This window comes from Neofelis nebulosa, chromosome 3 (assembly GCF_028018385.1).
Source record: "Neofelis nebulosa isolate mNeoNeb1 chromosome 3, mNeoNeb1.pri, whole genome shotgun sequence".
Taxonomy (NCBI): Eukaryota; Metazoa; Chordata; class Mammalia; order Carnivora; family Felidae; genus Neofelis; species Neofelis nebulosa.
The window spans coordinates 187,568,644-187,585,104 of record NC_080784.1 but is presented as its reverse complement, the minus strand read 5'-3'; the positions used below and the strand labels follow the sequence as shown (position 1 = coordinate 187,585,104).

At 37.0% G+C, this 16,461-nt stretch overlaps 1 protein-coding gene across 2 annotated transcripts in view; it reads right to left on the bottom strand.

Moving 5' to 3' along the window:
• Positions 1-409: 409 nt before the first annotated feature.
• Positions 410-16,461, bottom strand: part of DHX15 (DEAH-box helicase 15) — a 62,415-nt gene continuing 46,363 nt past the window's right edge. For both annotated transcript variants that reach the window (XM_058722951.1, XM_058722952.1), the window contains 8 exons: positions 16,362-16,448; positions 15,029-15,178; positions 14,518-14,626; positions 13,573-13,764; positions 10,560-10,682; positions 5,016-5,206; positions 2,469-2,638; positions 410-981 (listed from right to left, as the gene is read on the bottom strand). In XM_058722951.1, coding sequence (XP_058578934.1) covers positions 864-981; positions 2,469-2,638; positions 5,016-5,206; positions 10,560-10,682; positions 13,573-13,764; positions 14,518-14,626; positions 15,029-15,178; positions 16,362-16,448 — 1,140 coding nt within the window. In that variant the 3' untranslated portion in view covers positions 410-863. The remainder of the gene's footprint in view (positions 982-2,468; positions 2,639-5,015; positions 5,207-10,559; positions 10,683-13,572; positions 13,765-14,517; positions 14,627-15,028; positions 15,179-16,361; positions 16,449-16,461) is intronic.

Below are 16,461 nucleotides of genomic sequence, written 5' to 3'. Positions count from 1 at the left end.
CTAAGATCTGTAACATAACATCACTCCCTACTATCTACTTAATACAAATACATGTTGGTTTCAGAAGCTAGGGTGTTTCTCTTGTATAGAAAAGATCTACTAAAAATGTGGTGCAAAATCACCCTTATGAAATAAACTTTAAGACCAGAGAAAGCTATTCATTACTCTGCCTTGTGAATGAAAACCATATACTTTTATCCCATTAGACCACACCCTGATTAACCTAACAAAGTGCCACACTATGTTCTTGAAAATACTGCTTTAATGACTACTTTCTCTACGGAAGTAGGAAAGATTGTGGACCGATGCTAAGTATGTCATCATGGTATACTTACAATTTAAAAAAATAGCCCCATGCTTGAGAAGAAGCCATAAAGAGACTAGAACAAAGATATCAAAGTGCTTTGGCTGAAATTAGTATAAATAGACTTTATTGAAGTCAGTGCCTCTGTACTGAGACAGAAGATTGTGTCTACATAAGCACAAGTTGTAACATTTCACAACTTCTAAAAGGAATGTCAACAATTACAACGATCATGCATACCATGGTCGATAATCACATTTTAGAAGCATTTTCAACCATTTCTAAAGAAATGCTTATAACATTGTTATATATAGAACTACTTTCAATAAACTGCAAAACATTGATCGACTTTTCCAGTATGAGCTACAGTGTCAACACAAAAGGGAGGCATAAATGTTTAATTTATGAAATCAGAATGGAATATTTACTGTAAAGAAAAATTAAAAAGCTTTCAAATAAAGGCCATTATTGAACCAACGTGAAGAGCACAACTTGAACTTTTGAGTTCATTCATCTTTTAAAGCTGTCCTCTGAATAACTTCAGTTCTAAGCACTGAATTCAGTACTGTGAATATTCCTTGGATTGAAGTTTGGCAATGATGCGGTCCAACTGTCTCTTTGCTTCACACTGTGGGAAATTGCTCATGTCATAATATTGAGGGGCAATTTTCACCAACCTGTCCGGAAGGGGGGGAAAAATTACCAAATTAACATTTAATGAAAGTACTGGAGTTGCTAGTAGGATAGGTATTACTCATTAATATAATGATGAACAAAGGCAAATCTACAAACCCAAATCAACATTAAAATTACAAATGCCTAACACCACTTTTAGAAATGCCTTATTTTAGTTAGCATGTTGGACTTTCCATAGACTTAAAAAACAAAACAAACAAAAAAAAAACCTGGAGATAAAATCTTTTAAAAACCTTTCTTTACATTAATACAAAGATATGAAAATTAGACCACTAATCTCTTCACTTTAGAACACCATTTTGACCAACCTCTCCAAGGTTAGAGTAACACAGGCTCTGTAGGAGAAATATCTTGGTATTCAAATGATTGGATCTTCTCAAAGTTTAATAACTATAAATATAGCTCTATACCCCCAAAGAGTTCCCTTGACTGAATCTTTTTTAATGTTTGGCCATACAATTTTTTCTCAACAAAGCCTTTAAGATAAAATGGTAATGTCCTACACAAGTGTCAGAAGTCATGATAAATCTGTGTAGGAAAGAAAGCAGGCTCACAGCAAGTGTCATCAACTAAAAGAAGTGTTTTCAGTCCCACCATTCCCAGCTGACGGCTCCTATCTTAAGTTATAGAACGGATTCTGGCAAACCGACCAACCAACTAACCAAAATAAAAAGCCAAACACACAAAAGGGGAAGGGTGGTAATTTTGCTTAGAATGATGACAATCAGGGGCGCCTGGGTGGCTCAGTCGGTTAAGTGTCCAACTTCAGCTCAGGTCATGATTTCGCAGTCCGTGAGTTCGAGCCCCGCATCGGGCTCCGTGCTCACAGCTCAGAGCCTGGAGCCTGCTTTGGATTCTGTGTCTCCCCCTCTCTCTGCTCCTCCCCTGCTTGCATTCTGTCTGTCTCTGTCTCTCAAAAATATATAAACATTAAAAAAAAAAAAAACAAACTTTAAAAAATGATGGCAATCAGTTCCAATAACAAACTGCAAATCAAATATGCTAAGATACAACGAGATGTGTGGTTTTTAGGCTTGCTTAACTCTTTCCAAAGTATCAACATATAAATCATCAATAATTCAGAGCTAATGATAATGGAACAGAGAAAATACAAAGACTGACTGATATCTAGGACAGTACCAGGAGACTTGAGTCGATCACAACAGCAAGAGAAGGACTCCAAAGACCCTTGATGCTAGTCAGCTGTGATTTTGTATTTGGCTGCAAATCCCGCCCACACCCATACCAACAATCCCTCTGTCATCTTAGGAAAGCAAAATCACGAGAGAGAGATCAACCATACCATTCGGTGAAAGCCCCATACCTAAACATGGAGCACACATCCTGAGCTGATGAGACCATCAAGTTCCTCGGAATCAAAGGAAGGGCAAGACTGCTGCCAACGAAGTCAGACTGCATTCTGAGCAAAATACTAACAAACTCTGTTAGGACAAAGGGTGTCGCTTACCATTCTGGCTTGATATCCGTACACGTCCGGATGTAATTCTTTGTTGTAAGAACAAACTCATTGTAAAGCACCCATTCAGGCTTGTGGTCAAGAACAGTAGAGGGATGCAACTGAACCACCTGGTTATCCTTCACAGTTAAGTAATGCCCTGTTCGTTCTAAATGTGCCACCTGAAACCAAAACCCCGTAAGTTAATACAATGCTTCTGATGTGCCAGTTACAAAACAAACATGTGAAAAGCTACCTATAGGATTAGGAACAAGCAGGCCTCATCTTTTGCTTTTAATTCGATGGCTACACTTATTTTATCACTGCCTGATAAAAGCAGGGAACAGCAAACTACCGCAGGCCAAATCCAACTCACTGCCTGCATCTGTAAGGCCTATTGGCCAAAAATGGTTCATACATCTTTAAATAATTGGGGGTGGGGTAAGGACATACGTAAAATTAAAAAGTAAAAATTATGTAATTTGCATTATGTAAGTTATGTACTTGTATTACAAGTAAAAATTATGTAATTTGAATTTCAGGGTCCATAAGTACAGTCTGGTTGGAACCCAAGGACACTCTCATTTGCCCATGGCTGCTTTTGCACTGCAAGGGCAGACAGAGCTGAGCAGGTGAACAGTGACCTCATGGGCCCACAGAGCCTCATATATACACTACCTGGTCCTTCCTGCCTTAGAATGACTAGAAAGGGTTCTTTAGTGCCAGGTAACAACTATGTATTAGATGAACAATTACTAGAAGATTCACAATTAAGAGACAAAGAAAGCAAAAAGGAGTGAAAAGCAAAAGGTAGTCTACAAAGAGGGGAGGGGAGGGGAGGGGAGGGGAGGGGAGGGGAGGGGAGGGGAGGGGAGGGGAGAAGAGAGAAAGTAGTCTACGAGGAGGGGAGGGGAGGGGAGGGGAGGGGAGGGGAGGGGAGGGGAGGGGAGGGGAGGGGAGAGGAGAGGAGAGGAGAGGAGAGGAGAGGAGAGGAGAGAAGAGAAGAGAAGAGAAGAGAAGAGAAGAGAAGAGAAGAGAAGAGAAGAGAAGAGAAAAAGAATGGAGGGGGGAAGGTGCACGTAATTCCTTCCTGTACTTCTCTCTATAATCAAACATATCGATTGGTGGCACTTATGTAATAACTAATTAACAAACACTGAAACAGAAGACAATACACCCTTTAAAATTCTAGACCTACAGTAATATGAAGAATGTGTGTGAATAATTGACGTGAATAACTTTGAATAAATAACAGAAAATGAACTCCATTTCCTTCACTAAATATTTACTAAGCACCTGCTAGGTGCCAGGTACTATACTGCATGCCCTGTTTCTAACAAAGTTTAATCCTGAGAGAATTAGAAACCCATTATGCTTGAATATGGCTTTGCCAATCTTTTCTGAATTAGAAGCAAATCTAAGAATATGTCAAAAAGAAGCCACTGTATACTAGTACCTATTAAATATGAAGAATAAAGAGTCTGAAGAATGAATTTTCATACCTAGCTCTATTATTTTCCTAACTCTAATAAGCACGCAATCTTGGAAGATGTCACAATAAAAGTTCTTACTGTCACTATGATTTCAACTACAGACTATGCACCAATCAATTCTTATTTTGATTTTGTGCATTTGGGTCCGTTCTATTTATTCAGCTCATCTGGCCTTAAGGCAGGCCACATCTTGCTTAATAGACATAGCCAAAATAGAGAATGAGAAAACAACCAGGAGACAGAAGACATAAATTAAAATCAATCCAATCCCAAGTAATGGATTGATTTGTTTTCAATTTTACAACCACAGAGTTTTTTTTAAACATAATTTGTTTTAAATCCCTTAAAATAAATGTCCGCTATGTTTACCTGACAAGCTGTACTTCAGTTAGTAGAGTCCCCACTATACATATTACACTTCACACTAAATGAAACGTTTTAAATTACTTTTCATCTTATCACTTAAAATAACATTTTTGTCTCTTCCCAGCACCCAAGTCTCTCAGTTGTAAATACCAATAATCATTCCACAGCATTGTGAATCAAATACAGCTGTCTGAGTATTTGACTTTTAGAGTCTTTAGTTTCTACAGAGAGGAAAGTGAACTGTACTTCTGGATCCACACAGACAAATGTCTCACTTCAGCATTGTTTATACATCCCCAGTTAAGATCTAGTCACAGAAACTTTTCAATATGTTTATCAAAAGCCAAGAATTGAAATTTACATTGAAGAAATCGTTAATCCCACCTGAAAATGGCTAGCACCTCATTTGGTATTAAAAAAAAAAAAAAAAAAAAAAAAAAAAGATGGGTAATTAAAAAGTTAACTCCAAATTGATTTCTATGTAACCGGATTACTGACTTTGCTGTTTAGCAAATTAATCTGTTACTCATTAGACACATAAAATTTCTTAGCATTATCAGTTGATTCGAGAATCTGGACGTAACATTTAAAATCAATAATCAGAGGCATTCTTTACCTTGTGTTTAAAGGAGATTCAAAGGGCTGTTAAAGCAAACATTATGTAAACATTTAACTATGTATGCGTGCATTATCCACATACCTGCATAAAATACCCAGTAACCAAAGCTTTTCGTATATTGATATAATAGTCCCTGCTTGTAAAGTCAGTACTTCGACGAGGCAAATTAAATCTGTCCATAATTCTCGACAGCTGCTGGCGTACATTATCTGCTGACATCAGGGACCTGTAGTTAATGAAGTTGTCATAACACCACTGAACCGATTCATGATCTACAAAGTTGGAGGGAGGGGGAAAGAAAGTGGACATGAATCATCCAAATAGGTATATTACCTAATTAAAAAGGCAAATCATTATTAAGTGTAAACTAAGTAATCCAAAAAGGAAAATTACCCACATCAGCGTTAAAAACAAATCAAAATTTTATCAACTTTCCCAAAAATCTGTAGTGAAGTGCAAAATCAGAAACAGCACTAAGGTTTCTGGCTAGTGGATTTTGTGACTTTGAATAAACGGATTTTGAATACGCTATTTTTAATGAATTAAGTTATTTTACCCACGAACATCCACCTGGTTGTTTCTAATGCAGTCTAACAGACTGAGTTGAGGGAATTTGATAAAATGCCATCCAGGTCTTTCTCATTTTCAAAGAGAAGACAGCCTTAGATTAAGATTACCAAAAACAATTTAGAAGTTATAAAAGTGAACTCAAGTGACTACTGTGAAACCTGAAGTGTTTCGAAGTTTCACTGCAACCCATGTGCCTCTTGGTGTTGGCCAAACAAGATCTAAAGTTCGAGTGATAAACGAACTCCTTAATCCCCACCACCTACTTGTTAACTCATTCCCCCTCACCTCCCCTCTGGTAATCATCAATTTGTTCAATTAATTGAGTCTGTTTCTTGATCTGCCCCTCCCTTATTTTTTCTCCTTTGCTTATTTGTTTTGTTTCTTCAATTGCATGAGTGAAAGAAAGCATTAACGGTTTTGTCTTTCTCCAACTTCTTTCACTTAGCATTACACTCTCTAACTCTGTCCATGTTGTTGCAGACAAGATTTCACTCATTTTTCAGGTTGAGTAATATTCCACTGTATATATATACCACCTCTTCTTCATCCATTTATCAACTGACAGACACTTGGGCTGCTTCCGTATCTTGGCTACTGTCAAGTAACGTTGCTATAAACATAGGGGTGTGTGTATCCCTATGAACAGTGATGAGCACAGGATGATGTACGGGTGTGTTGGAATTATTCACTACATTATGCACCTGAACTAATGTAACAACGTCAACTAACTGGAATTAAAATAAAAATTTACAATCAAATAAAGAGCTGTATTATAGAAGTAAAAAAAATTAAAATACAAGTGATATAGTTTATAAGGACGTCTGGAATCCCCACTCATGTTTAATAAACAAGGCTTATTAATTAGTATTAATAAACAAAGCTGAACACTTCAAATAATTTCAATCCATGTATTTATTTATTATCAAAGGGATATCTCTCCACTGATGACTCCTTGACAAGCTTCCAACCAATCCACTGTCTTCTCATCTAATCAAAGAGCTCAAACTGCAGCATAATAGAAAATATTATACAGTGACATTTTTATGTCCCAGAGAGTCACAATGGAAAACTTCATTATTTACTTCAGAGGCCTTTTGATAAATAAACCTAAGAGGGTTACTGTGAAATGGGGGGGGGAGGGTTCCTTAAAAATCAAAACTGTTGATCCTTCCTACCGTTTCTGTAATGTACATTAATCTTTGGCACTTTCTTTTCTCCTTAGTTCTAGGATTCTACCAATTATAACATACAATATTTTCTTAATTGCTTTTCAAAAAACAACCAATATATTAATAAATGTTTGCCCATTACAAAATGCAGCCACAATTCAGAAAGGGTGGGTGGGTAGGTGGGGTAGTAAACGATCTTTCAATTGAAGAACTGATGTGTTCAAGACCATTAGTTCACCCATCTAGAATGAGAAGCAGTATCCATCTGAACTTACTGACATTTAAACAAAGCACCAAATATCTTCCAGAGAGAAGACAAAGAAAGTATGCTTTAGAGGTATTCTTGCTTATGCTGCTGTAATGTACTGAGCTGAAAAGCAATGGTAATGTCCAAATTGAGACAATAAAAAAGGGGGCCTTTTGAAAGGGGAAGTTGATGTGCAGACTCTGCCCACGAGTACAGCTTTCTGGAGTTCTAAATTTCAGAATTCATACCCTAAAGGGTAACAAAATGGCAATTCAAGTTGTCAATAAACAAATACTATCTGTATTTTCTAAATACGTGAGAAATAGTTTGATAAATAAAACCTACAAATGGGAACATATTCTTAAAATAATGCTAGTTACAAATTTCTTACCAATCCAGTAAGCTACTTCTAAGATCTAAAATCCAATCATTTCAGAGTGAAATCATATATACACATACAGAAATCAAGGTGTTGCAAATTAACTTAAATCCCCTTGTTTCTATTTCAACAGTATTAAGATGAATTTTAGCTGCACTGTATAATCAACCATCGTCTGTAATGAAAGGGTTCCTCTTGACTAATACCTGAAACACAGTTGCTATTGTTCAAACATACTTGTTTTAATTAAAACACAGCATCATTTAAAAACTAGTGAAAATATTCCAAATTCAACAAATGGATATGAAATGTCCAAGTATTATAAGGAGATCTAAAGTCTGACACTATTTTTTTAATGGCTCTCCTTATTTGAAAATAGGTCAGTAATTAAAGACTGAATCCTTTGGAGACACTTACCAAGTGTTCAGTCATTCTGTTGCCTTTGACCTTATTTATTAAGACCAGCATATACAACAAAAGGTCTAAAACCACCCAACAGCTTACCATCCCTATGGCAGTGAGAAGCATGTAGTAGACAAGCATCAAGTATCTAGTTAAGTGGATGCTACCACTCACTCACGATACTCCCTCCACTAATCATACTGAGGGAGAGGGCGGGGGGGCAGGTAGCCTGAGTGGCTCAGTCAGTGAAGGGTTCCACTCTTGATTTCTACTCAGGTCATGAGGTCATGGTTCTTGAGTTCCACCCACATGCTGGGCTCTGTGTTGACCCTCCAGAGCCCGCTTGGGATTCTCTCTCTCTGCCCCTCCCCCACAAGTGCTCACTCACTCTCTCTCTCGAAATGGAAAATTAAAAAAAAAAAAAAAAAAAGGTAGGATAAAACTTTCATAGATACCTACTGTACAATATTTTCATAGAAAGCCCCCAACTGCCAACATGTAAAGATAAGCATTATTTAGTAATTTTATCATTTGAAGTATTAAACTTCTGAATTATTACATTCATATTTAAAATCCAAATGCATAGTTCTATTATCAATACAAACTTTAAATTTTTTTAATGTTTGTTTATTTTTTAGAGAGAGAGAGAGAGAGAGAGAGAGAGAGAGAGGGAGGGAGGGAGAGGGAGAGTAGGGAAGGGTCAGAGACAGAGGGAGAGAGTGACAGAATCCAAAGGAGGTTCCAGGCTCTGAGCTGTCAGCACAGAGCCCGATGTGGGACTCGAACTCACGAACCATGAGATCATGACCTGAGCTGAAGTTGGACACTTAACCGACTGAGCCACCCAGGCGCCCTAAACTTTATTTTCAGAGCAAATTATGAAATCCAAATACGCTGACTGCTGTGCCAATTATCAAAACTTAAAGAACAAAATAACACAATCTCCTAATTTAAAAGAACATTCAAATGTTTTGTGAGACCATACGGTAAAAACCCGTGCTGCTCCTTTAGACATCTTTTAAATCCCACTTGAAACAGTATCTTAATGATACCAAACGATTTTGAGAGGCAAGATGGATATGAATCTGCTCCTTCTGACGGGACAGGAGCCTTCCTTTCCAAGGCCCTCCCCCCTCCACCTCTTCTCATAGTCCGTCCACAGGTTACGTGTCTGGTGGTCGCCCAGCATCAACCACCACGGTACACTTCGACACACAAAGGAATACAGAGTATTTCTTGGACTGACCTACCCCCGGAATAAAATCTTTAAACATGATGCATTATCAATACTTTGCACATGAGAGGGATAAATGTTCTGAAGTAAACTGTATACTGGCCTTCTGGCCTTCATCTTTTTTTTTTTTTTTTCCTTTTTTAAACAGATTATTTATCAATTCTAGTCAACTCCTACCTGCACAGACGTGCAGGACTCTGGCAGCTCTGCTCTTTGCTCCACTCACGGGCTCTCCAGCACTTTTAGACTCTGACATAAATAAATTCACCCCCACCCCAAAGGAGATGTGCCAAAATCAACACACTATTTTAGGCGTATACAGAGATTTTTATGAGATAACAATGAGTTGCAAAGAAAACCAGAGGTGAAAAATTTATCAAGGCTATAAATTAGGGAACCATTTTCTTAACAGCAGAAAACACAGACTCAACAGTGATTGTGAACCCCAGTTTTGGTAAAGGGTGATGATATAAAGCTACACCATTCTTTGCGTGTCACCCAACAGGTAAACTGATACATACATATCAAACATTTTCACAACCTGTTGCAATTTTTTCTGCATTTTTTTCTTTAACTTTCTAATTTTTATAAATGGCCGATTCCAACAACAGTATCAGGCAGTAACTTGATTACCGCATTTCCTTGTTTTCAAACAACTGGAAAATGTTTTTCACGTCACTAAATACTCTCTGAAAACATGATTTAAAGTTAGAACAACACTTTACCATGTGGCTATAGCATAAATCACTGAACTATCTTTCTACTCGTGGGCAATTTAGATAGTCCCCCCCCCTTTTTTTTTTACTATCATAAATCCTTTTTTTTTACTATCATAAATAATTCTGAGGTGAAGTCATTAACTATATCTGTGTCCACAGGATACTGCAAGATAATTGCATAGATTATTTCTGGGTCAAACGGTATGAACTCGTTAAGGTTCTTGATAACATAAAATCTGCTTTTCATAAAGACAACATCAACTTCTATTCCCACCTCAGTGTAGGACTGTTCCACTAAACCTACTCCTACACACCTGAGAGCTATTTTTCTATAACCTCCTTTCTGTAACCAATTTTATAGGTGAGAAAATGGTACCTCTCAATAATAATGGCTCTTCTTGAACTCTGCAAGTAAAGTTGACTTTTCCTCCCGCTTACAGACCACTTGTACCTGAGAATGATCGTTCACATCTGCAGCCCAGTCTTCTGTTTTGGCAGTTTTATATTTATTTAAGAGCTATTTATTAGTAAAATTATTAAGCAGTAAAGATTCTATAAATAATACAAAATTACAAAAATACAAACGGTATGAAAATAAACAGTAAAAGAAAGTATATAAAATGTCTGTGTTAGTAGTAAATTTTATACTGATATTTTGTGTTTACTGTCCTGTATTTTCCAGCTTTCTATAATCGGTGCTTTTCCCCTGATTACAAGTGCAAACAACTTTGAAAAAGACAGACAATTTCTATTTTAAATGCTAGTCAGGAGTTTTTCCTAAAGTACCTCTGGGTTTCTAATGTAAAGTTGTCACGGATAATAAATGAAAGTGAGATGAAGAAACATCTTATGCGCTGCAAGTGACATTTAGACAAAAGAGTGCCTTCAATCTAATTTACACTTACTTTGTTTAAAAGCGTGGTAGACGTTCAGCAGTGTCAGATGATCTCCATCTATGTGGGCAAATCTCATCTTGGCTTCATCTGCGGCTTTCTTGGCCTCCGTGGGGCGAACAAAACACTGTGGGACTAAACAAGGTTGGTATGGGCCCAACACAAACGCCCATATCGATGAGTCACGCATTCACAGATAGAGGAACAAGGCCTAGCTAGGTCAGTTCACAGAGCATAGGGCAGGGCAGGATGGCCTCCAACTGCATCTTGGACTGTTTACTACCTTGATTTGGTACATCAACACCTAACCACATCTGTAAGACAAGAGGGTTTCAAAGCTACAGAGTACCTGATTATTTTAACTAGATCTAAAAGTAGGCATCAAAACAGCTATTCTGAAGGCCATCAAGATACTAGAGATAGAAAGCTCAACTTAGTTCAAAAACCAGTGCCGATAGCTCTACCAATAACCAGAATTATGGTGTCAATAGCCTTTAAGCTAAATGTAATTTTTCAAAAGGCCATCCGTCGAATCCACTGAGTGCCTAGGGAAGTTAGAAGCTCTATTTGCCCCCTGCAGGGCTAAAAACAACTTTCTAACCGATCTATTGGCACGTTTCTACTGTAATTTTTTCCCTAGTGCCGTGGCTGTTACCAACTGGTGGGTATCACTATTAGCACCGGTGAGCAGAAGCATATGTAAACATAAAAAATATCATGAAATCTTGGGTTTTGAGGATAGCAGTAGTGGTGGAAGGTTAAACCGCCTTTGAATTAAGAAAATTCAAAAAGGCTGGGGAGATTCAGCCTAGTTTTCCAGCATTTTAATAAAAAGATCAGAGAATGGCGTCCCAAGTTTAAAAAAAAAAAAAAAAAACTGTTATTTGAATCAAAACCTCAATATAAAAGGCAAAATCCAGTATTTAAAAAGTTGACAATTAGTCTGAAACAGTCATTATTTCAAGGGTCATCAAAATATGTAACTACAGTATTTGTTTAGAGCCTTGATGTTATTTCACATAAATTTTTAAGTTGTTACAAAGCGTGCACTACATTTTTAAAATACAACTTTCCTTAATTCACTTTAGCAATTCCATAGTCATAAAAGCAATATGAAAATAAAAATACTTAACAGCTTGGGACTTTTGTCAACACATTTTTTTTAAAGCTCTTAAAACCTTGTCAATATAAAAAAGTATAAATGATCAGTCCAGATAGAAGATAATGGGAATAACCAACAACAAGATCAAATACAGTATCAATTTACTTTCCCATACAGTTTCCCCTTTAAAAAGATACCAAAGAAGCCAAGAGAGACAATGACACATGATCACAATAAGTAATAATTAAATGTCTTGCTTAATGTAACTGAAGCAAGGTAATACGTAAAAGTACAGAAACCTCTCAAAGATGTGAAAGTTAATGAGAACTAGCTCCCAGAATTAACAGTGGGAATAAGTAGCACCCTATAAGGCCCTTGATTTGCATTATTTACATCAGGACCTGAAAACCTCAAAAACTATTTAAATGAAAATCAAAGCATTATAAGCTGGGCAAACTTTTTGTTCCATGACTTCTTCCTCACCCTTTAACACTGTCCCCCCAAAAGCGTCATGCTTAATGACTGCTACACATAAATGTCCATTTTCTTGATATGCTAATAAACCCCTACGTTTTGCAGAGCTCCTTATTACAAGTAAAAGATACAGCTGGAAGATTTCAACTGTGTCACAATAACCAGTTGTTTTAAAAGCCTAATAATCTAGAGTCACTCGATGGTAATTATATAGAATGCCTGATAGAGAAACTGGAAGAATAAAAACCGAGCAGATAACAAATAAATACACAAACAGTCTGTTAACTCTTGCCCCACACTTTCTCTACAAACTAAAATCCTGTGGAAGTACAACTGGGAGCATCTAACAAAAACATGTAAGAAAGGCAGACAACAACCTACCACCACCTCCGCAAGTGAGACTACAATTTTATTAAAATGATTCGATACTGCCCTGCCCATCTGCTCTGAGTCTGATCAGTCATAACTCTGCAAAAAAACATTTTAGCTAGTTCTTAAATAAAAAAAGTCACACCATTAAAACATACCATACATCTAAACTAAGCCAAAATTGCTATATTTAGAAATCTTTTAAATTTATCCTTTAATTCCATGTAAGATTTTGAATCATTTGAGGCATTAAGTTTGTAATTAAGACTAATAAACCACTCTGAAACTGGAAGTCATTCTCCCCAGTACTGGAACCAGTAGTATAGAATACTTTGACCATCAGTAAAAACGTAAGATGTCTTCTATTTTTAGCTGTGAGCATCAGTGAACAGTAACGAGCCGTATTTCTTCTTTTTGGAAAATCTAATTTCCAAGTTGTAGTTCATTCGTGGACTATGTTTTACTGCCACTAAAAACAGCATGATTTGTTCAGCTTAATGCTCTAATTTCCAAAATTAGCAAGTTTATCTTTTAGGTATATTTCTTTGATCAAGTGCTTTCTGCCACTGTAAAAGAATTATCAGATTAGATTCTAAGCCTAAAATTATACATTACTACTTCTATTTATTTGATACTAAGTTTAAAATTCATGTTTTGTTTGACTGCCACTAGAAAAGCTCAATTTAAGGACAGTTGTCTGGGTTTGTCTCAGGCTCACTTAACAGTGCCAAGTACTAGAACAGGTTCTGCTCGTGCTTTCAGTAATAAACCGCAAAACTGACGGACCTATCAAAGAAGTCAGTTACAACTGTGTTCAGACGTACTCTTCCCTTACTGCAATTTTACTGCACTCAAGAGAGCCAATGTTTTTACTATATTTCGTGCACAACGAATTACTTTACTTTTGTAAATATTATGTCTTTATAAAGCTATTTACAAGGTATTTAGGAAACAAAATGAGTTCCTCAAAACCATCTATAAAATCCGCTATCATGCTAAATATTAAAAAACAAAACCAAATGTGAAGTCCACCCAAACTGTGAAGAGCTGGGCTTTGTTTAGTTCCTTTCCCTCTATTACCTGACAACATAGCAGTAATAGATAGGACCTCATTAGAACAGTTGTAGTCACAACTTGCAATAACCATTTTAGCGAGCTGTGGGTCTAGAGGAAACTCTGCCATCATGGATCCCAATTCGGTCAGATCTCCATCATCATTTAAAGCAGCCAGGTAATTCAAAAGTTCTAGGGCTCTCATCAGAGTTTCCGGAGCTGGGGGAAAAGGCAATCTATTAAACAAACTGCCTTAATAAGCAAAAATGTGATAAAGTACAAACTATTACAAGCAATCTCATTTTTCATTCTACAGTGGACCAAACTCAAAACTCAACCTGTCATCAAATTCAGTTACAGAGATCTAGCAAACTATGAATCATATAAACTTGCAAAATTTCCCTGCACAGGAGATAAAACTGTCATCTTCCTAAGTAAATTAAATAATTGTTCACAAAAATAAAATTAGAAACAGAGGTGCCTGGGTGGCTCAATCAGCTCAGCATCCGACTCTTGATTCGGCTCAGGCCGTGATCACAGGGTTGTGGGATCAAGCCCTGCATCAGCCCCCGTGCTGAGCGAAAAGCCTACTCGGGATTCTTTCTCTTTCTCTCACTCTGCCCCTCTCCCTGACCCATGCCACACACACACACACACACACACACACACACACACACACACGCTCGCTCTTCCTCTCAAATAAAAAAAATAAGGAAAGTTCTCATTTTCTTATGCAATCAATAATTCCGAGAATAATTTAGTTATTCCAAGGAAAGAAAACAATGAAGAAAAATTTTCTCATATAATTATCACTTCCTTAGTTTTAATCCTAATATACAAGACTTCTCTGGATGCACACAGAAGAAAAAAAGGGGGTGTTATGTGCATGTGTGCATGTGGGTAAAGAATACAATGCAGAACTAGTGAATTCTGGTTACAACATTTGCTAAAATACGCTTTGAGGATTCATACCTGGTGGATCCATAAAGTCAAAATGCACCAAATCATCAATACCAAGCTTCTTCAACTGTAACACTACTGATCCTAAATTAGAACGCAAAATCTCAGGATAGGTGTTATCCTAGCAAAAAACAAAAATGTTTATTCTGTTAAACATGCCTTAATCCTCTTGCTCCAGAAAACAAAACGTATCTGTTCTCTGCCTCTTTGGCTATTTACTTTGGCATTACTTCTAAACCACTGATCACAGGAGAAAAATACATGTGGAACATACCCGAAAGGGATCAGATTCTGTGAAACTAGCTTTATAAGGTTCAAAGTGTTTCTGCTGCTGTTCACTTCAACTTGCAACTGTTAACAGAGAGCTATACTGGTAGATTACACCATAAATCTCTCTCGGGGGAAAAAGTAAGGAGGTAAGGGTGCCAAAAGGCAGGATGAGGTAAATGAAACAGTTTTCTTTTGGTAACAAGTTCAACTTAACCTTCCAAACACATAGTAAGTATACAGCAAACCCCCTTACCTGCATTTCTGTTTTGTAAGCTTTCTCGGTATAAAGTCTGAAGCATTTCCCAGGTCTGGTACGCCCAGCTCGACCAGCCCTCTGTTGAGCTGAAGCTTTACTAATGGCTGTCACCAAAAGGGACTCAACTCTGATACGAGGATTGTACACCTATTGGGATGGAAATAACGTTCAGAATTTTTTTTCTTCAGTTAAACACAGAACTGTAATCTAACATAAAGTATACAAAGTCCACAGCTAAACCCACAATAAACAAAGTAGTATTAATGAAGGCTGTAAATCACACTGAAATGGAAACTGAGAATGAGTCATCCTGTGCCTTAACTTTCTTTCAGATATTCTGACTCTATCATTCTGAAGACTCAAGCTAAGATGAAAAGGCTCTTATACACAGAGATTACATCATCTTTCTCTTCCGAATTTAAAATAATTTCAGTTCAGGCACCTGGGTAGCTCAGTCGGTTAAGCATCCGACTTCAGCTCAGGTCATGATCTCACAGTTCGTGAGTTCAAGCCCCACGTCAGGGTCTGTGCTGACAGCTCAGAGGCTGGAGCCTGCTTCATATTCTGTGTCTATGTCTCTGTGTCTCTCTCTCTGCCTCTCAAAAATAAGTTAAAAAAAATTAATAAATAAAATAATTTCAGTTCTACCAGTTTTATCTTGCTTTAATATAGTGGACAAACAGCGCTGAAAGCTTTTGCCTGAAAAGAACCTGTCAATTTCAACACCTGATGTTCACAGTGAACGTTCAAGAAATATATTTTGAACCTAATCCACAAGAAATCAGTTTCATACTGCCAATTTAAAGAGAAAAATTTCCATCAGAGACAAACACTACGTGTAACAAATTCTCCCAATTATACCTACAAAATGTAATCAAATATAATCAAAGATCTGTGAATCACAGAACAAACACACTATTTACTGAGTAGTCACTCCATTTGGCCAAAGTGCTTGGTATTCAGTACTGTAAACTAGAAATTAACACCTTTTCAGATACTATGCCTGGCAATAACAGAAACCCTAATTTCAAAGGGGAAGTGACTGATCTACAGGGATGACAATCCTGTTCCCTTATTACTACACAAAAACAAAAAGGCCAAAGCAATCTTACAGGAAAAAGAAAAGCAGCCTAGGACTAAACATCATGCCTGGGCTTACGAAATGAGAGCCAGCTAGAACAGAAAGAGCTCATCACCACTGACGTTTGAAAACAAAACACAACAGAAAATTCTAAAAAGTAAATTCCAGTCATTACATGAGTAGATAGTAAGTACTGTGAAGCTAACACTAATTTAATAAAGTATACAACTAAAGTACCAACATATGTACCTTCTGTTTTGCAAATCCAGGATCGATCACAAATACCACACCATCTATTGTCAAAGATGTTTCTGCGATGTTAGTTGACACAACTACCTGTTAAGAAATA